Here is a 21,466-nt window from a genome sequence, read left to right as displayed (position 1 = left end):
ACTCTTGTAACTTGCCTTAACCTGACCCATGGAAAGATTTGTTCACCCACCATCAGCACAGATCTTGGGGCTCTGCCCACAAGTTTGTGTTAACTGTGTCATGGCAAGAAGGGCTCACGCTAATGCTGTCCACAACAGCTATATGTTCAAAGTTTTCCATAATCCCAGTTTTGTTATATCATATTTAGAAGTAAAATGTCTTTTTGCAGAAAACAAAACCTTGCTTTTCTGCCTCTAATCAGTTGTTAATCTCATATGAACTTTGTGTTACCTCTGCCCTTAGAAATGTTTATTATTACCTCTCTCCCTGAACATTTGAACACCTTTGAAGATATGGTATCAACAATAGCTTCTTAATGATCATCCTGATTCCAGGAAACCAAGTAATCATCTCTTAAACTTTTCAAAAATGTTACATGCATTCTTTAGCATATAAGCATGGGCGTCTTTGCCCCATTAATACAAGAAAGAAAGGAAAAGGAAGAAATAAGGAGGAATCTGTACAGAAAAAGAACAAATATTTGACACAATGGACCCTGCCTCAACAGTAAGTACTTCCGATTACTTCTATTGCAAGGGTTTAAAGGGATAATGTTGCTGGAAAAGAGAACGAGTGAGATGATCAAATTTGCAGGCGATACAAACTTATTCTAAGTAATGAAATAAAAAGCAGATTGTGACAAATTGCAGAAAGACCTTATGAGACTGGAAGAGTGGGCATCCAAATGGCAAATGACATTTAACATGGGCAAGTGCATCATGATGCACATAGGGAGAAGTATCCCACACTTTGGTTACACAATGTTACAATCTACAAAAAGGATCTGGGCATCACCATGGACAATACTTTGAAATCCTTGGATCAGTGTGTGGTGACGGTCAAAAAAGCAAATAGAATGTTAGGAATTATTAGAAAAGAAATGGAGAATAGAATGGAAAATGTCACAATACTTTTGTATTGCTCCATGGTGAGTCCGCAGCTGAAGTATTATGAACAGTTCTGGTCACTGTATCTCAAGAAAAGATATAGCTGAACTGGAAAAGGTACAGAGAAGGGCAACCAAAAGGATGGAATGGCTCCCCTATGAGGGAAGAGGTTAGAGCTGTTCAACTGGAAGAAGAGACGACTGAAAGAGGATATGATATAGATCTATAAAATCATTAATGGAATAGATGAGGTAAATGTGAATCGTTATTTACTCTTTCAAAAAAAAATACAAAGACTCTCGGACACTCCATGAAGTTACTAAGTAGCACATTTAAAACAAATTGGAGATAATTCTTTTTCACTCAATGCACAATTAAGCTCTGGAATTCATTGTTGGAGGATGTGGTAAAGGCAGTTATCATAGATGGGTTTCAAAAAAGTTCGGACAAGTTCTTGGAGAAGTCCATAAACTGTTATTAACCAGATAGACTTGGGAAATCTACTACATATCCTTGGATGTTAGCAGCATGGGATCTATCTACTGTTTGACATTCTGCCAGGTACTTGTGTCCTGGATTGGCAACAGATTTCTGTGCTTGATGGTCCACTGGTCTGACCCAGTATGGCAATTCTTATGTTCTTAATCAGTTTTACCTGCATATTCTTGGGGGGGGGGGGGGGGGGGGGGGGTATGAGAATTTGTGGGAATCCTGTCCTATTTCTGGTTTGGTAAAGCTGTGCCATGTTTGCAGTTTTACATTGGCAAAGACAATAATGTCCTCTTTCTTACATTTCATTGTGCCATTATGTTACTTTTTCTACAGTGAAACGAAAATGAAAAAAACAAAATAACAGTGCACACCCCTAATAGGCACTGCTTGTGGAGGAACCTAATGATTTACACAGTTTGTTTTGCATACTTTTATATTAAAGAAAAATGCTACACAGATCAAACGTTTTAATAACAGAGCCTCTATTTTAACTTTATTCTATAATTGTTTGACATACATAGCCCTGCTTTGTATGCAGCCTTGGAGCAAATTTAATATAATTTAACAGGATATTCATGAAAAATGTAACCTAAAACATCAAGATTTCTTGTAGCATCTTTCTATTTGTTTTATGCTGATTGGGAGATATTATATAAAAATGTACAGGCTGCCCACAAGTTGAAAGCATGATGGCTTGATAGCTTTATTCAGTCTGCATGGTTTTAGTAATGTGAGTGCCCCATATCTATATACATTTAACTAGCTTAATAAAGCAGTATTCTTATCCTTTTGCTGGTGGGAGGTGAGAAGCAGTCAACTATTTTATGCACATTTGCGTATATGAATGTTGTAACCTTGTGGGCCAGGGCACAAGAACAGCCCCCCCCCATCTCGGCCTTGAAGACTTATGCAACTGTTGTAAAAGAGGAAACCCTGTTAGAGAAGCCTTAATACATGGAAGTCAAGTTGTGACCAATTGATGTTTTCCAAACTTTTGGGAAATGGTTGATTTTTATAGTAATAGCATTTGAAAGCCTAAGGTGTTTTAGTAGTATAACATTCATTCTCACTATAAATCTTTCCGAAAAACAAAAATCTGATCCGTGGCTCTCAATTTGGTAATTTTCTCTGCAGTACACGCAAATACTAACATAAACATATTGGGGGAGAAATATTCTTGAGTAGAAAGAAGTACAAATACCGCCATTTAAATTAGATGATGGAAAAAATTATGCAGTGAATTGAGACAGATAGGCACCATCAGAAAACTGGTCTTGTTAAAACACGCCAAAATATGGTCAACTTGCACAAGTCACCACACAAAAACATCCAAATTAAGAGAAGACCGGAAGACAAATGTCATTAACGACTAACACGGTATCACTGATTAACAGAAAGCAAAATAAAACAAGATTAGTTTGTTCACAGTCATTTATTCCAATGACGAATGATATAACATCCTATCAAATATACTGTAGTTTTCTCCTGGTAGATATGTCACATAGAAGATATAATGAGACATAAAGCAGATCTATGGGTTTTTGTTTTGGTTTTTTTTCAGTTGTGTAACTCACTTTGGCTTAAGGGTGGAGAAGTTGATGAGCTCCAGGCCGCTGGTTTCTGGGCTCTCGCTGTTTCTTGCTCATGCCTTGTGATTGCTTCTTTAGGTTGGCTAACTGTTGCAGATGTTCCCATGGGCTTTTTTCTGCCAACTAAAATAAAGATTCCTTAAATGTGTCACCAGAACTAAAGCGCATGATTTTCTGCTTTATAAGATTTCCATATGTTTAGTCATGCGCTATCTAAACCTTTTTCCACAGAATGCGTGAAAGACAATTATTGGAGTTTACATGAAAACCCTTTCTCCCACTTGCTCATTAGTAGTATTCTGGCACAGAACTGATTGTTGTTCCAATAAATAAATTCAAACAATTGGTAGCTTCTTGCTCAGAGCTTAATCAAGCATCTAAAGTCTCATTCACCCCATTGTTTCAAGGCCTCACTTGTCAAATAGTACCAGACAGAGGTTTTCCAAATATTAACTATTGCAAACGGGTTTATTTAGAGGGAGATTGTATTCAGGGCTCCTCGGGGTGCACAAAAACATTTGGCATGACCAGAAATTAAAGGTTAAGGCAAAGGGGAAACAAAAACAGTGCAGAACTACATTTTAATGCCCTCTTCTCCACCCCAACTTGGTTCACCATGAGTTAATCACCCTCTCACTCATGATGCAGCATTTATTCACCCCAAAGAGATCTTCAACCTAAATATTTTTACTCTTGCTCAGAGGAGCAGTCATTTTTTTTTTTTTTTGTAATCTAACTCCTTTTATTCAAAGGGGCATGGGATAAACTCTACGGATCCCAAAAAGCTGGAGGATGGAAATGAAAAGAAAAAAAAAGGGTGCATGGGGGTAACCTGCACGGAGCGGCAGTTGCTACCCATAACAGAAGGCATGGGGATTGCCGTCCTTAAGCCTCGATGCTTTTGTTACAACTGCAACATTGCTCTCAGCTCCAATAGCAGGAGGGAAAGTGAACTGGATTTAGACAATCACCGCAAGGGCCCCGACTTTTACGGTCTGGGGAATTAAAAGGCACAACTGCAATATTGCTGCTGTCCACTTTGACAGCGGGGGAAGGGGAGAGAAGAGGAATTGGATTCAGATGACAACCAGCTTGGGCCCTGATACGCAGACATAAGGGAAGTGCTTCTATGGCCAAGTCCATAAGCAAAGCGCCAAGCAGCACTGTCTGAATTTTAAAGAAGGCTCCTCAGCCAGTAAAAATGTTGCTAGCAGTACTTTTTTTTTTAATGGGTTATGAAACGGCTTGGGGATAACTGCACTGAGTGGAAGATGCTACCCTTAAAAGAAACTCGGTGGTAACTTTCACGGTGCGGCAGATACTACCATAAGAAGCTTGCTGGACAGACTGAATGGACCATTTGGTCCTTTTCTGCTGTCATCATTACTATGTTAGTATAGATTTATTTTCTGTGGGAGTGTAACAGGATACAAGCCTGATATTTTGGATTATAGTCTTTTACTTTAATCCAGCCCAGGTATTTCCACCAAGCAGACAGAAGATAACAAAGCCATAATGGATATGCTTTGGCATTAAGAAGCATCCTATGCTTATTGTTAATCAGGTGAGAGGATCCCCTGATTAGGGAGCGACTGAAGATGCTGCTTTGAGGCAGACTCCTTACGGATGCCTCCGGCTTCACCAGTAGCTGGCTAAAGCCAGATGAAGGCACTTTACTAACTAGGGAGCAGCTTGGGCAGCTCAGACAGCTTTGTTTTGCTGCCCAGATAAAAGAGTCACGCTGGAAACAGCCCAGGTTGTAAAAGACACTCTATAATGCTCCCTGAAAGAGGCTGATCTCTCCTGCCAAAACCTGTAGAAAACACCTACTAAGAAAAGAGAGGATTGTATAAATAAAATTCACAGCCCTGCAGGTCTTCTTTTCTGGCCTGCCTGAAAGTAGAGAATAGGGTCGTGCAGAGCAAAAAAATATCTTTTTGGTTTATTTTTGCCATTTTGGGGGTGGGTGGAGTTGTTATTTTGGGGAATCAGTTTGTTTAATATTTATATTGGTTCATTTACTGAACTGAAACAAACATTACATTAAAAAGCCACCCCCCCCCCCCCCCACTCCCCTGAAGTCGTTTCCTTATGGCCGCCTGTCACCCCTTTACCCCCTTCTGCAGCTCTCTGAAGATGAAAGGGGCAGCAGTGGTCCACAATCACTTCTGCCCCTCTGGATCTGGTTAATAAACGATGCTGTTCTCAGGGCCTGCCAGGGAAAGCTATTGTACTGCTGTAAAACAAGCTGATGCCAGCTGGCTCTGAGGCCGGTGCCATTTTTTCAAAATGGGAACTGGCAGGAAAAGAACCACTGGGGTTCTCCTCTGCTCTTTTCACGCCCTAGAAAACTGCAGAAGGGCTAAAAGAGCGACCGGGGAGTGGAGCTTTTGTTTTCCTGTTTACATTTTATCTTTTAGCAGCTAGTGCATGCTGTTTGCTAATAACCTGCACTATTTGCTGAAACAACCCCCCCAAACTTTCAGGCTTTTCGGAGGCACCAGCCATTGAAATGATCCAAAAAAGGGGCTTTATTTTGTTTTGGATTCCACATTCATTTCATACAAATGGATAATCACTAGTAAAGGAAGATTTAAAGGATTGCCAGAGGACCAGCACTTCCTGTAAGAATCTTCTGCCTGGCCTGAACTAAGGATTGCAAGCAGAATACCTAACTCCTACCAGAATTTACCCCCAGACAACTTCCTGCTGCTGGCCAACCTCAGACAGAGCCTTGCCATGTGAGTTGCTCTACTGTAGTTGGAGGTCACTGGCCTACCATTCATGGTCAAAACGCTTTCCTTTTTCGTTTATAAGCCGAAGTCAGACTACTATATTGCTTTACGGATGCCGATCCCACAGCTGCATTTGCTTTCTGCTGAAGGCTACTAAAATAAACCCTGTTTTGTTTTGTTTTTTAATTCCTCCTGGCATGGCTGAGCTGTCCTGTATTTTCCTCCAACCCAGATTCCCCCCAGGGATAAAAAAAAAAAATGACAATTTTACTTGCTACTGCTCCCATAGAAATTCATGGGATACCCTCTTGATTTTCCTTTGTGATATGATACTCCATTCAAATGGAATATGAAAAAAAAGTGTCATGACTGAGATCTTCGATGTTCCCATTACGGAGCCAAAGCTCAGTGCTTTTAAAGAAATAGAATTGCATCAAATAACTTGCAGCATGAATTTCAATATTGGACTGAAAGGACTATCTGAGTGAAGGGAGTTATATTTTTCTTTATTGGAAAACCTATAATACATCGGGGTAGATATAGAGAGGCCAGCTGGCTAAGTAAGGAAGCCGGATAACACTTATTGGATTAAGTTACAAGGATATTCAGCGGCATGGCTATGCAGCTAAGTCCCAATATTGCTTCTTATCCGGATAAGTTATCCAGCTAAGTAGCACTGCCCCATTCCACCCACTGCTTGCCCACCTTTTATCCAGCTATCTAGATAGTTAGATAAGTGACTCATCTGGCTATCTAGTAGCCACTGAACTTGAGCGGATATTCAGCGGTCCAGATAGCCGGATAAGTCCTACTTATCCAACTATCTGTCAGTTAAATATTAGCCCCATCAAACACTGATTTGTCAAATTCACTATCAAAAGATAATGAAGAAGAGTGTACTTTTGTTTCCCCTTTGACATAGTAAAGAACAGCATGATCAGCCACCTCAGTTTCATTGAAAGTGCATTTTTTCTTTAATGTATATTGCATTAGATGCAGAGATGCTTTAAGAGAATATTTTGATCCTTTGACTCCACCCCTAACCCCCACCATCCCCTAAAACAGTACTGGCTCTTTCTGGGCCCACCTGAATCCCTTAAATCAATCACAGGCCTTCTAGTCCATAGAGTAGACCCCCCCCCAGCCCCCTTGGACCCACCACCCCATCTTGACCCTATTCACCCCCTGAAAAATTCTCCCATTTTTCCCCAGCAGGAGGGAGCTAATTCCCTTAAGTAAGCAGTGGCAGCAAAATCAAGATAGTGCTACCGTCAATCTGACTCGAATGGCAATGAACATGCCTTTGGGAGTGGCGGGAATTTGGGAGGATAATGGAAAGATTTGTGATATTCTGGGAGTGGGTAAAAAACAGTGTCCACATTATTGAATATTAACCCTTCACCCTGTACCAAGTCCCTTACAGTCCCACGTTAATCAACCTCATTTCTCATGGTTGCAGAAGACAGAATACAGAATGCTGCAGTATTAAACTGACCATGTTCACCTCAATTAGATTAGTAAATCTAATTCTGCATCTAATTAGATTAGTACATCAGAAATTAAAACTCAGTGTACTGACCATGTTGGAACAAAGAGGTTATGCACGTTATCATGCTGTTTTTAAGGTTACTTAGTATATGGGACAATGAAACTAGAACATTCTAAAAGCCAAAACCTGTACATATTATTTAACTTCTCTGTTCTGGTTATAAACTTACATTGAGATGATTTATGACTTGTTGGCCAACTATAAAACTTTGATAGTAGTATTCTGAGTCCAACTTTTGTATGCATAGGTGTATTGTCTTGTGAAATGGAAAAGAAAATTAAGGCTATACTTATTTTTGGTGCCATTCAAAACAGTACCAGGATATAAATGGCCCAGGCTGTCCATTGCTCCTACCATGGGACAGGGGCCACCCAATGGCACTGGGCAAAGGGCCACCAGCACCATTTTGATTAGTAGCAGCAGACGGTTTGGAAGCAGGAGATCGATCCTGGGCCCCCTGCTGGACCACCAGGGACTTTGGGTGAATCTTGGGGGAGTCAGGAGGGGGGCTTTATATTTAATGAAAATGTAAGGATTGGAATGGGTTTGTTTGGTTTTTTGTTTTTTTTGCAAACAAAATTTTGCCAAAAAAAAAAATCTGATCCGGGCGTGGATTGAAATGGTTCACCCCCAATCTGAAAATGAAACGGGCACAAAAAAAAAAAAAAACAAAAAACTATGCACACCTCTATAAATGGGATTCAATCAGTCTCCAATTTGAATGACAACAAGGAGTTGAAATCCATGATAGCAGTATTTGGATGTCTGGAATTGAGTTTGATAAGGAGAATACTCCTTTCCAGCCCTTCTAGACTTAGGTAGATAAAGACTGGGAGGATAATGAATATATGCTATCAGTTTCCTATACTTAAAGCAGGGTTTACCAAGCTATCTTGGAATTTCAGGATATCCACAATGAATATTCATGAGATAACTTTGCATATTATGGAAGCTCAGTATATGCAAAAGTATCTCATGCATATTCATTGTGGATATCCTTAAACCCCAACTGCCTGTGGGGCCCCCAGGACAGGTTTGGGACCCCTGACATAGAGTAAAATGGACTAACATCATTTATTGATTACCAAAGGTATTTGTATTCCTATTAGTCCCTCTTTATATAAGAAGTTGGAAACTGGCCCTTTTCCTACACAAATCTAAGCATGAATTTCTGCAGATGTTGTTGCACTAGAAAATTCCTTATCCAAATCCTATATAAGCTAAACATTGTTTGCTTTACTAGAGAGAGAATGATTTGCCAATGCATGTACTATCTGGTGGATCCCACAACATACAATGGGGGTCATTTATCAAAGTGCTATATGGCATTTTTGCATGCAAAAAAAGTCTTTAATGCATGCAAAAATGCCATTAACGTGTGTGAAAGAACCATAACGCATGGCATGATGCAAATGCGAAAAAGGGGAGGTAATGCAAATTTTAACTACACCTTTTTCATTTGTGAAAAGCTGTGATGTTTTCAGCTCCTGGAGAGCCAGCATCCTACCACCTCACACAGAGAGAGAGAGAGAGAGAGTGAGAGAGTGTGAGAGAGAGAGCGAGAGCACGAGAGAGAGAGCGAGAGAGAGATTACACAGGTAGAGAGACCATCAAGCTAGGTTGAGACAACATTGCACAAATCTCATCTTTGGGTGAGTTTCCTCACTCTGAAGGTCATCAAATCTTCACATGAGAGCACTGTTCTGTTCATACGTCCCACTTTGAATGTCAAAGTGGCCACTAACCCCTACACTAATACCTAAACTTCACCTCGAGTTACTAAGTGGGCCTCCCATAGAGATATAAATACCTATCTAGTGTGAGTGTATTATATCTAGGTTCTCTCTCTCTCTCTCTCTCTCTCTCTCTCTCTCTCTCTCTCTCTCTCTCTCTCTCTCTCTCTCTCTCTCTCTCTCTCTCTCTCTCTCTCTCTCACATATACGACAATTCTGGTACCTATTACCATAAAACACACTGGCCTGGTTCTTGCCTTATACATGTCTTGTTCTTATTCCCTGCCTTGTCTCATTATGCTTGACATGACTACCTGGATTCTGACTCTGGTTTGGACCTTGACCTTCCCTGATCGTAGAAGGATATGACTTTATCTTATCTGCTGCCTACCCCGACCTCTGCTTATACACCATACCTGCTGTCTGCTGCCTCCCCCAACCATTTACTTCCTTTTATCGCTCATTCTTGGATTACCCTATGAACCCATCTAAGATCTGCCAGCTGCTAGACTCCAAGGAGGAGGCAGGTGGTAAAGGTGAAGCTCCAACCGGTCCCATCACAGGGCTTGTTCGCCATCTGGTGGTGTGGGCCTAATGGGCTAGCTCACTACGCGGCATCAATCACACCACAGTACCACTATTTGTTACAGTTTTGGCTGCAGTGCAACCGCCTCACCACCAGGGGTCCCTCTAGTTCTGGCTCTCCTGACAGGCCCAGGCCATCTCCCCTGTCCACTCTATGTTCTGGGTTGGCCCTTATAACCCTGCCTGACAGTTCCCTCGGTGCTTCGGCATCGAGCTCACCTGGGCTCCCTGCTCTAGCCCTGCGCGGCCTTCGGGCCTTTCCTTGCCTTGCCCTGCGCGGCCTTCGGGCCTTTCCTTGCCTTGCCCTGCGCGGCCTTCGGGCCTTCTTCCTCGCTTTTCTTACCTGGCCTACGGGCCTTCTGACCTGCCTTGCCCCGCTTATGGTGTGTGGCCTACGGGCCTTCTGTCTGTGTGTGTGTGGCCTACGGGCCTTCTGACCTGCCTTGCCCCGCTTATGGTGTGTGGCCTACGGGCCTTCTGTGTGTATGTGTGTGGCCTACGGGCCTTCTGACCTGCCTTGCCCCGCTATTGGTGTGTGGCCTACGGGCCTTCTGTGTGTGTGTGTGTGGCCTACGGGCCTTCTGACCTGCCTTGCCCTGCTTACTGTGCCCTGACCCAGCCTGGACCCAGACACTGCTGACTGCCGCCTGCCCTGAACCAGCCTGTACTTAGACACTGCTACTGCTGCCTGCCCTGACCCAGCCTGTACTTAGACACTGCTACTTGCCGCCTGCCCTAACCCAGCCTGAACCCAGACTCTGATACTTGCTGCCTGCCCTGACCCAGCCTGGAACCTGACACTGTTTCTAGCTTCCTGTCTCTCTCCACCTGGAACCACCCTGCTGGGTGGTGTTCACGACTCCTGACCGGAGCCCAAGCGTAACACTATTCCTACAGTTTTTTCAGGTTGCTGAGGCCATGACCCAGCAGAACTGGCCACCCTACAGGCCATTCCTGGTATGGCCCAATGGATACAGCAGCAGTAGAATATCCTGGATTAGGTTACTGGGGTAACAGACTGTTGCCCAGTTAGATGCACTTCTAGTTACCCTACCAGCAGTTCCTTCTCTAATAGTTGCCTCCATCTCTAGGCTTGTGCCACAGCTGATTCCTCCACCTCACTTCCATGGAAATCCCTCTGAGTGCAGGGGCTTCCTTAATCAGTGCCATATGCTCTTTGACCTTTAGATGGTCCTCTTTCCTACTGACAAGATGAAGGTGATATACATTTTGTCCCAGCTGGATGGGTCAACATTGGCCTGGTCCTCTCCCCACATCCTAGTTCAAGTCTGTCTCTCCTGGGAAGGAACACACATCCATGCACAAGCTTTCCTGGGTACAGGAGCAACTGGGAATTTCATCATGGAGGATCTAGTTCATCATCACAGGATCCCCACTGAGCCACTGGAAATGGTTCTTACCATCTCATTGGTCACAGGAAAGTCTCTGTCAATCCATTCACCCGGTCCACCAGACTACTACAGATATAAACTGGCCTGCTCCATCAGAAGCAAATCCACCTATACTTCCTTCCAGGGGCCATCAATAATGTCATCTTGGGTCTTCCTTGGATAAGACAGCACTAGTCCCACATCAACTGAGGTATCTTCCAGATCTCCCAATGGGGTGCCACCTGCCAGAGGCATTGTCTAACTCAGATTCAACTGATGAGACTCCTGGCCCATGTGGCTGACATTGAAATGCCCTGGTTGCCTTCCCAATACTTGTCCTATTCTGTTTTCAGCAAATAGCAGGTGGATACCTTACCAACTCACCATACCTATGACTGTGCTTCAGGGTAGACTCCCACCCAGAGGCCAAGTCTACCCTTAACCTTCCCTGATCGCTGCCTGGACCTGACCTTCTGCTTTGGATATGACTCTACCTTGTCTGTTACCTGCCCCGACCTCTCGCTTGTCCACCATGTCTGCTGTCAATTACCTATCTTGACCATCACCTGGCTTTGGACTCTAGTTTTTGCATTGCCCTAGGGACCCACCTGCTGGCTGCCAGAATCCAAGGGCTCAACCTCAGGAGGAGGCAAATTGGTATAGACAAAGCTCCAGCTGGTCTGATCACAGGACTTGTCCTCCAGCTGATGGTGTGAGCCTAGGGGGCTTGCTAGCTAGGTGGCATCAATCACACCATAGCACCAAGAGTCATCTATTCCTTCAGGCGTTTCATAGGAATGCTCTGCATTTTTACCATGCCCTTTTGAACTCCATGAATTCTTGTCTTCCACAGCTGTTGCAGGAGGGTATTCTAAGTATCCACCACCTTTTCCATAAAGAAATATTTCCTGACATTTTTCCTGAGTCTATCCCCTTGGAGTTTCATATCATGATGCCTGGTTCTATAAATTATTTTCCATCAGAAAAGGATTTGATTCTTGTGCATCATTTATACCTATAATATATTTAAAATTCCGTATCATATCTTTCCTATCCCTTCCATCTTCAAGAATATACATATTTAGGTCCTCGAGTCTCATCTCATATGTCTTTCAGTGAAGACCTCCACACCATTTTACTTGTCTTTTTCTGGACTACTTCCATCCTGTCCCTGTCCTTTTTTGCATTATGGTCTCCAGAACTCAACAAAGACCTCTATATAGGAGCATTAACACCTCCCTTTTCTTGCTGGCTATGCCTCTCTCTATGCAGCCCAGCATCCTCTGACCTTAGCCTTTGCCTTGTCACATTCCTTCACTATCTTCATATCATCATCCCTATCACCCCATGCTCTCTCTCCTGGTCCGTGCACATCAGTCTTTCACCCTCATCACATAGAGCTCCTTTGGATTTCTGCACTCCAAATGCATGGCTCTGCACTTCTTGGCATTACATCCTAGTTGCCAAACCTTAGACAACTCCTCAAGCTTTCTTAGATCTCTTGGCATTCGTTCTACTCTTTCAGGTGTGTCCACTCTGTTGCAGATCTTAGTGTCATCCACAAAAAGACACACTTTACCTTCTAACCCCTCTGCAGTATAACTAAAAAAGATACCGAACAGAACAGGCATGAGAAGTAATCTTGAGCACTCCACTTATCACTGTTCTTCTCTCTTCCGAGTATATTCCATTTACCACTACATACTGTCGACTGTCAACCAAATTGCAATTCCATCACCTTTGGACCCAGACTCAGGGTCTGGGTCCAAAGGCTTCTCATTCTATTCATGATCATCCTATGTGGGACCATATCAAAAACTTTGCTGAAATCCATCTTGTGTACTTCTACATAAAACAGTATTTATGAAATAAGAATTTATAGAATGCTATCAGTGCACACAGAAATGAGAACATTCCCTTTCTCAAAGAGCTTCAATGTGCATGTGAGCAGAGGAAGTCCTAATGAAAAAACAATGAACTTACTGGTGATATGGGGTTCCAAATATCAAGAATGATTTCACTATTGTGTGTACTTACCAGTGGAATTTTATTCATTTTAAACTATAAGTTCTGTCCCTCACATGCTAAGAGCACATCTCATTAATGTCTTTTGAATTCTCTATTGGTTTTTCTATTAGTTTTTTAATTATTATAAAGGAATACTGCACATTAGGACTTTATCATGATCTGCTAGTGTATATTGACCTCAGTCCTCTCATACCTCTTTGATTTTGAATGATCTTCTCTAGCTCATTTTGTAGGATCTGATTCATCAAAGTCCTTTTCCGTAGTGAAAAAAAACGGGAGACAAGCCTTCATGAATCAGGCCTTTACTGTGCTCCATTATTCCAAAATCCATAAAAAGATATACTGCCATCACCCTGCTTTTCACCTTCTTTTCAATATTTGTTACATTGACTTTCCTTCCAGTGTATATTTATATTCAGCACCAAAGCACAAAATAAGATGAAAGGTATTTTAGACACTTCGTACATTTGATAACCTGTGGGTAGAACATAATATTCTTCTCTCCAGTGTGAACCAATGGCTTTGTCTCACCATCTGGTAAGAGACCGACATACATCCCTCTGTTTCTCACCGACTCCAGGCTGACAGATCCATTTTCTAAGTTCTTCTCAATTTTAAAATGACAGTACTGATCACCTGTGCCCTAGAGAAGACAGAAATACAAGAACAGAACTTGAATCTAATGCTTGCGAAGACTGAAAACCTGTGGAACTCGACATTTTCTCATTTAAACTGTCATTTCATGCCTTTTCCTGTACACTTGTTTTCGGTATCTAAATCTGTATACTTCTCATGTTTTGGGTTACTATGTCTAAGCATAATTTTTTTTTTCTATCCCTAAAATATAAATCAAGTGAGCAAAGTAATTTCATTTTGCACACTATAATTTAAGATTAATAAAAGAGTCACAAAATAATTTTATAAATACCAAACTTTACCATACATTCATATTTATCACTGATTGTAATTGCATTTTTCTCATTTACTCACTATTTCCTTGAATTCTTACTTTCTACACAGTCAGACTAATTTGACAGTATTTTCCAAATGAAGATAAATTGACAATATTAGTACCAAGCAATGCAATCTCCTCTTTCCCTAAATACCATACAGTTGAAACATTTCCAAAGTATTTAATAGAGAAGGTGTCCAAATGGCAGATAAAATTTAATGTGGACAAGTGCAAGGTGATGCATATAGGGAAAAATAACCTATGCCTTAGCTACACGACATTAGGTTCCATATTAGGAGTTAATACCCATATATAGTGGATAATACTTTGAAATCGTCGGCTCAGTGAGCTGCAGCAGAAAAAGAAGCAAACAGAATGTTAGGAACTATTAGGAAGGGAATGTCATAATGCCTTTATATCGCTCCACGGTGAGACTGCTCCTTGAGTACTGTGTGCAATTCTGGTCACCACATCTCAAAAAAGATAGTTGCGCTGGAGAAGGTACAAAGAAGGGCAACCAAAATGATAAAGGGGATGGAACAGCTTCCCTATGAGGAAAGGCTGAAGAGGTTAGGGCTGTTCAGCTTGGAGAAGAGACGGCTGAGGGGGGATATGATAGAGGTCTTTAAGATCATGAGAGGTCTTGAACGAGTAGATGTGAATCGGTTATTTACACTTTCAGATAACAGAAGTACTAGCGGGCACTTCATGAAGTTAGTGAGTAACACATGTAAAACTAATTGTAGGAAATTCTTTTTCACTCAATGCACAATTAAGCTTTGGAATTCATTGCTGGAGGATGTAGTTAGGGCTGTTAGTGTAGCTGGGTTTAAAAAAAGGTTTGATAAGTTCCTAGAGAAGAAGTCCAGCTGTTAATCAAGTTGACTTAGGGGATAGCCACTGCTTATTACTGACATTAGTACCATGGGATCTATTTAATGTTTGGGTACTTGCCAGGTACCTGTGACCTGGATTGGCCACTGCTGGAAACAAGATGCTGATTGTTGGGCTTGATGGACCCTCAGTATGACCCAGTATAGCAACTTTATTTGTTTTTTTAAGGTGATGAGACAGGTTGCTGTTGTCTTGAATTTTCTTTTTCACGCCACCCTTTGTTTTAATCAATCATTTTTTTCAGTAGTATCTTATAAAAAAAAGTCCTTAAGGAAATGACAGAAGTATCTTATGCTCACCATGGCATCACACTGGCTCTCCTTGATCCTTAGAAACCTCTGTAGGTTCCTCACGCTTTCAAACATACAAACTCCAGAGCTGGGTTTATGTATTCTCCAGTAGGATTCTTCAGACTGTTTTCCTGTTCCACTGCAGCTCCCATCAGGCCTCATGCACAAAGCCTGGCACCAGCTGGTAGTGAGCAAAACTATAGCCCCACTGCTGAACACACCCTAAAAACCAAAAATACACAAGGTAAATACCATCATGTTAGAAGTAGATGGTGGATTCCATGTTATTATACTACACTAAAGAAAAATTTGGCATGACAAAGACAAAAAGTAAAGTGAGTAGAAAGAGACACCTTTACTAGAATAATGACCATTCTGCTGGAATTTTTTGACATTGACTATTTGTTAATTTTGTAAAGTCATCCTCCATACATCCTCTCCATACATATGTATGTGATATTCTTGTACAAAGTAAAACAAAAATATTTTGCGTAGAGTTTCTGTCCGGCTGACTGTCTGTGCCCTAGTATCAAAAAACAAATTAGCAAACAGATTCAGAAAGTTTACATGTGGGTGCTTAGAAGACTTCAATATCAATATGGACTGCATCCTGGGACACCGTAAAAGAGACAAACAATACGAGGCATGTTCGCAAGCCTACTTTTGCGGCCTCCCTGGAGGGATGCAAGCAAATTTGCTTCTTGCAGGATATACTAATGACTGGTCTTAGGTTCTATCCTTGGTTGGGTGCGGGGTTGGGGGGTGGGGGGTGGGGAGAGGGGGCAGTGAGGGTGGATGTGTGTGGGTGAGTGTGGGCACGGGGAGGGGGTGGAGGTTTGGGGGGGGGCCGCCGAGGGTGAAGTATCACACCCTGGGTGGCGGTGCTGGTAGGGAAGGGCTGGGGGGTGAGGTTTTTTGGGGCGAGGTTTGCTGATGTGGAAAATGAAAATAGGGGTCAAGGGTTGAGGCCAAGCAGGTCTGTTTACATTCTGAAAATGGACTTTGAAGTGTTTCCAATGTTGTTTATCTGCTTTTACACAGATACTGAGTTGTGGTGACACGCTGTTGCTTGTTTGTGTTGTTGTATAACCCTTGACTCAATAAAAAGTATTTTGCAAAAAAAAAAAAATACGATTACTGAAAAGTTTGTCGGAGAGGTCATTGGCTTCCATTTTGTTCTATTTTAGTTTTTAAGCATTCTGGTTGAAATAGCATGCACTAACAGATTTTTAAAATGCACTATTACATGTTTGTGCACATTAAAATCTGTTAATGCACCAGCAAATGGAAGTAGTATTGGAGTAGGTATCAGAGAAGGTCTATACTCAGGTAATGTACCAAGGCACCACTCCCACATGTCTACTCAGTAAAAGTACACTTTCTATATTTATTAATTCTTTTAGCACTCTTACTGCTTTGCTTCTTGTCTTAACATTATTTTTCTGAACACACTATTGCCTGAATTTTAAAAGGCCTGCGCACGTAAAATTCTGGGGTTACGTGTGTGGCCGGGCCCTGCGTGCACCTCATTCATAACCCCCGACATGTGCAGAAGTGCCGGGCCAGCTAAAACAGGTGGGCTGCGGGGGGCATGGTCTGGGCAAGGAGGGGCAGGATGGGGGCAGGCTGGGACAGCGTCATTAGACACTGTCCTGGGAAAGCATGCGCTGGCAGCTGGCCGGCATGCAGAGTTTACTTCTACTCCAGCGGCGCAGTAAGTAATGAAACAAATAAACGTGAGTAGGTAGGTAGGGTTTAGGGGTTGAGGAGGAGAAGGGAAAAGGTGGGAAGGTTAGATAGGGTTGGGGAGGGCTTACTCGCATTGCCGCGCTTTGCTTTTTAAAATCCCCCCCCCCCACCCACCCATGCACACGAGTCCTTACCCACCCGTACATGCATGTGAAGAATTTAAAATTCGGCACGCATGTGTGTGCGGGAAACATATTTTATAACATGTGCATGCCGACGCGCGCAAGTTATAAAATAGCCATGTCCATGTGCCCACATATAACCACATGCTTATGGACGCCCATGGTGCCTTTTAAAATAGACTCCTATATTCTAACCAACTGGATTACTAGCTGTTCACAGGTTTGACACTTTGAATATCGGGATTTTATTTTTTACCAGACCAGCAAGCAGTTTTCAGGCATAACTATTAAAGTAGAATAGTGTTTGGAATATTGTATGTGTCCTCTCTAGGTATACAATGACCTTTGAGACACTGAAATTAATGTGTGCATGAAAACTTTTGTTGGTTCTAAAAAGATAGTAAATCCTCCAGAATAACTAATTGATCTGAAATCATTATAATAAAAACACTGATCCTATTAAGCAGATGAAATGACTGTTGGGACTTAAGGTTTGCTTAGAAACTATGATATTACAATTCCCAATACATCTCCATACATTAGCCAATAAATGAAACATAGAACACGATTGCAGTTAAAACCACATGGCCCATCCATATCTGCTCAGCTTTACTATCACTTCGTCTGAGCTAGTGCTGTAGCTAAGAGAATGTAAATGCTGGTGTTGATTACTGAGGGGAAATGTATTGTTTTGTGATGACCTTACATTTGTATTATGAAAATGTATGAGTTTGTTTCAACTGGAAAAGATAACCAGTAATATTACCTTAATTTTCCAAACAGTCCTACTCACGTACACAAATGAACATGGACATGTTACAATACAAATCATACCTGAAGGATTGTAAATGTGAAGAAAAAATTAAACAGCATCCATAATGAATGATAGGATGAACAAACTCCATTAAAGAAAGCATAAAAGTACATGCTTAGTAACCACTGAAAGAGGACATAGGCATAAGCAACTCTGAGAAGACGAAAATGTCCCTCATATTACAATCTCCATGGAAAGTGTCATAGGCTAGAAGGTGGTCTCACAGCAGCTGATGGTCAGGACCAAGGTACCAGAAGAGAATCAAGAGGCAGAAGTGTGGTCAGACAAGCAGGGTTGAGGCAGGCAGAGTATGTGCAATGTCAGTAGGCAGGCCAAGGTCAGGGCAGGCAGAGATCAATCACAGTCAAGAGGCAAGCAACATGTCAGGGCAGGCAGTAGACAAGACAGAGTCAGGAATAAAGATTGGTCACAGGAGAAAGGCAGCAAAAGAATAGCAATGCATAGGAACACATGGAATCAAATCCTGTTGCTCAGGTATTGGCTCCCAGGACTGAACCTCCTTTTATAGGAGAGTAGTGGTGATGTCATCAGGGCATGCCCACAGGAAATCCTGTGCATTGGGTCAATAAAACTACTGAGTTGGTGAGGGCCCTAGGCAGAGCTGCAGGATTCATCAGAGGATCAGGACGCCAGGGACCATGCTGGATTCAGGACATTGAGGTATGGAATGCCGACCTTCATGCAACACCCGGCAGTTGGCAGCGTGTTACAGAAAGCAAACCACGCAGGATCAGAAAAGACCTCATGATGGGACAATATTTACCAATGGTGTTTAACAATCACACAAATTTATCTCACCCACCCTGAATACAGCAAAACATGTGATCATCTCTTGAGGGGTCATGCATGAAAGGGCGTTATAATGCTGTACCGCACAGTGCAAATGCACATTTTTGGGGTAGGCGGGACTGGGGAGGAGTAATGGGTGGGAATTAGTAAAATTAGGGGCCATGCATAATGCATAGTTTTAACACTGGAAATAACTACACCTTTTTCCACAGTGTTAAGCTGTGCAATTCACACTAAAGCTTTGGAATTGCATTTTAGTCATTTCTGGGTTTGAGACAGAGAGAGAGATAACACCTCTGGAGAGGGTCTCCCTGTGTGCACCTATTTATATCTCTATAGGAGGGCCACCTCCTAGGTCGAGGTGAGGTGTTAGTGGTGGTTTAGGGTTTAGGGGCCAGTTTCACATGTAGAGTGAGACGTACAAACAGCAAAGTACACCTTGGTGAAGATTTGGCGTCATTTGGAGTGAGAAAAGTCTCAAAAAGATAGAGATGTGAATCATGTCCTCGATCGTCTTAACGATCGATTTCGGCTGGGAGGGGGAGGGAATCGTATCGTCGCCGTTTGGGTGTTTAGAGTATCGTGAAAATCGTTAAAATCGTGAACCGGCACACTAAAACCCCCTAAAACCCACCCCATTCAGCGGGGGTTCCGGACCCTGGCTGAACAACCTCCTGCAGTCGATCTCCTGCCGGCGCCATTTTCCGTACGGAAAACGATTCACGGCAGGAGATCGCTCCCGGACCCCCGCTGGACCCCCAGGGACTTTTGGCCAGCTTGGGGGGGGCCTCCTGACCCCCACAAGACTTGCCAAAAGTCCAGCGGGGATCCGGAACGACCTCCTGCAGTCGAATCGTGTTGGTCTATGGCCGCCGCCATTTTGCGCCGCCATTTTGCAAAATGGCGGCGCAGAATGGCGCCGGCTGAAGACAACACGATTCAATTGCAGGAGGCCGTTCCGGACCGCCACTGGACCCCAGGTAATTTAAGGCATTTGGGGGGGGTTCGGGAGGGTGGGGGATTTAATTTAAAGGGTCGGGGGTGGGTTTTAGGGGGTTTTAGTGTGCCGGTTTTCCTGCCCTCCCCCTTCCCCCGATTTATGATTTTTTGACGATAAATCGGGGGAATTGGTATTGTATCGTGGCCCTAACGATTTTTGATGATTTAAAATATATCGGACGATATTTTAAATCGTCAAAAAACGATTCACATCCCTACAAAAAGATGAAATTTCTACTATGTTCTCTCATCCAAGCTTGAGATATAAATACTTAACTAGGATAAGGGCCTTGTAGATAGTCTCTCTCTCATCACAGAGTATACTAGGTTTACTGCACCATGCAATAATACCTATGCAAAGCAGTAACTTACCACATGGTGTGATAAATTTCCATAAACATACCCCTTTTTGGACATACTGTATATGCAACAAGTCACAGTTAATATAGAGTATATGTTTAAATGCTGTCTTTACCACTCAATGAAAGAAACCCCTAGAAAAAATTTAATAGCCATTTGTTTAGCCTGAAAAATAAAATTGAAATGAGAGGAACACATATGCCATAATCTAAAGAATTGTCCCACTAGTATATTGTCCCAAAGTGAATGTGGATAATGAATTTCATTTAATAAAAGGTTGTTTTGTCTGTTTCCTTTCTAAAAATGGAAGTAGTCAAGATACCATCCTGTATGGAAATCAAAGTATCCAAAAAAGAAATCTGTGACATATGTAAATAATGGACAAACTATAAATTAGAGTTACAGGTATTAAGCCAATCAAGAAACATATAACACTGAACATCAGTGCCTGATCAGATCACAAAGACATCATTAATATATTGTAGTCAGATGGAAATATAAGGCCATAGAAATGAATCATATAGCCATGTAGATTCAAAATGGGACATAAAGACAAGCAATATCTGCGGCCATAGTCATCTCGGTCACAGTTCCCCTATTTTTATTAATTTTAAACTCTTATATACCGCTTTCTACACAATTTGCCTGATGCAGTTTACAAAATAAAAACATACATAATTAAAACAAAGTAAAACATGCAATCACTGAGAAAAACAATAATATACAAATGTACTCTGCATTTGATGAAAAAATTACTAGTGAAAGAAATGATCTTTAAATGCAAAAAAAAAAATTTAACAATGCAATATGAGTAGGATCCACCAAGTAAACAGTATGAACCCAACTGTCAGGAAGGCAACTATCCAGCACTAGTAATTGTGACTGTTTAAGTATAGTGAGAAGATGTCCAGAATCTTAGAGATGCATGGGTCTGTGACCTCTTTCAATCTCTCTGATCATACCTAGCATGTCCTTTTTTGTTTTAACAGTTTTTTCATCCTATCACTCATTAGATACCATTTAAATACCATCTACATTTTTCTTCAAATTGTAATTCTTCAGGTGTGAAGTATTTTACAATGTGTCCATGTTCACTTGTGTACATGGATAAGATCATTCAGAAAATAAAGGCTCGCATTCACGAACATTGTAGCTGTATTTGATGAGCATGGATTGAAGCAGCTTTAGTGGTGAATTAGCAGGAAGTGCTCAATTTTTTTTTATCACTGACTGTATCTAAGCAATCAAAAGGAGGCAATTATATCAGTTTTTTGATCCAATGCGACTAGCGTTGGATCTTCAAATTTCAGCCTTCAAATTTCAACCATGATATTGAATGGTCTATCTTTTTTAAATCATGCTGAGCAGTATTTGATTTAGTTCACTTTTTGGTTTTTGTTTGTGATAGGCGAGACATCATGTCCAGACAGAGCATGAGTATTCAGAT

The 21,466-nt window shown here is 41.9% G+C and overlaps 1 protein-coding gene across 1 annotated transcript in view; it reads right to left on the bottom strand.

Moving 5' to 3' along the window:
- Nucleotides 1-21,466, bottom strand: part of LOC115085365 (lipoxygenase homology domain-containing protein 1) — a 462,471-nt gene that overhangs the window by 168,178 nt on the left and 272,827 nt on the right. The window contains exons 15-17 of the mRNA XM_029591284.1: nt 15,175-15,387; nt 13,495-13,672; nt 2,994-3,131 (exon numbers count right to left, since the gene is read on the bottom strand). Of these exons, the coding sequence (XP_029447144.1) occupies nt 2,994-3,131; nt 13,495-13,672; nt 15,175-15,387 (529 nt within the window). The remainder of the gene's footprint in view (nt 1-2,993; nt 3,132-13,494; nt 13,673-15,174; nt 15,388-21,466) is intronic.

This window comes from Rhinatrema bivittatum, chromosome 2 (genome assembly GCF_901001135.1).
Source record: "Rhinatrema bivittatum chromosome 2, aRhiBiv1.1, whole genome shotgun sequence".
In the NCBI taxonomy this organism is placed as follows: Eukaryota; Metazoa; Chordata; class Amphibia; order Gymnophiona; family Rhinatrematidae; genus Rhinatrema; species Rhinatrema bivittatum.
This window is presented reverse-complemented; position numbering and strand designations above follow the sequence as displayed.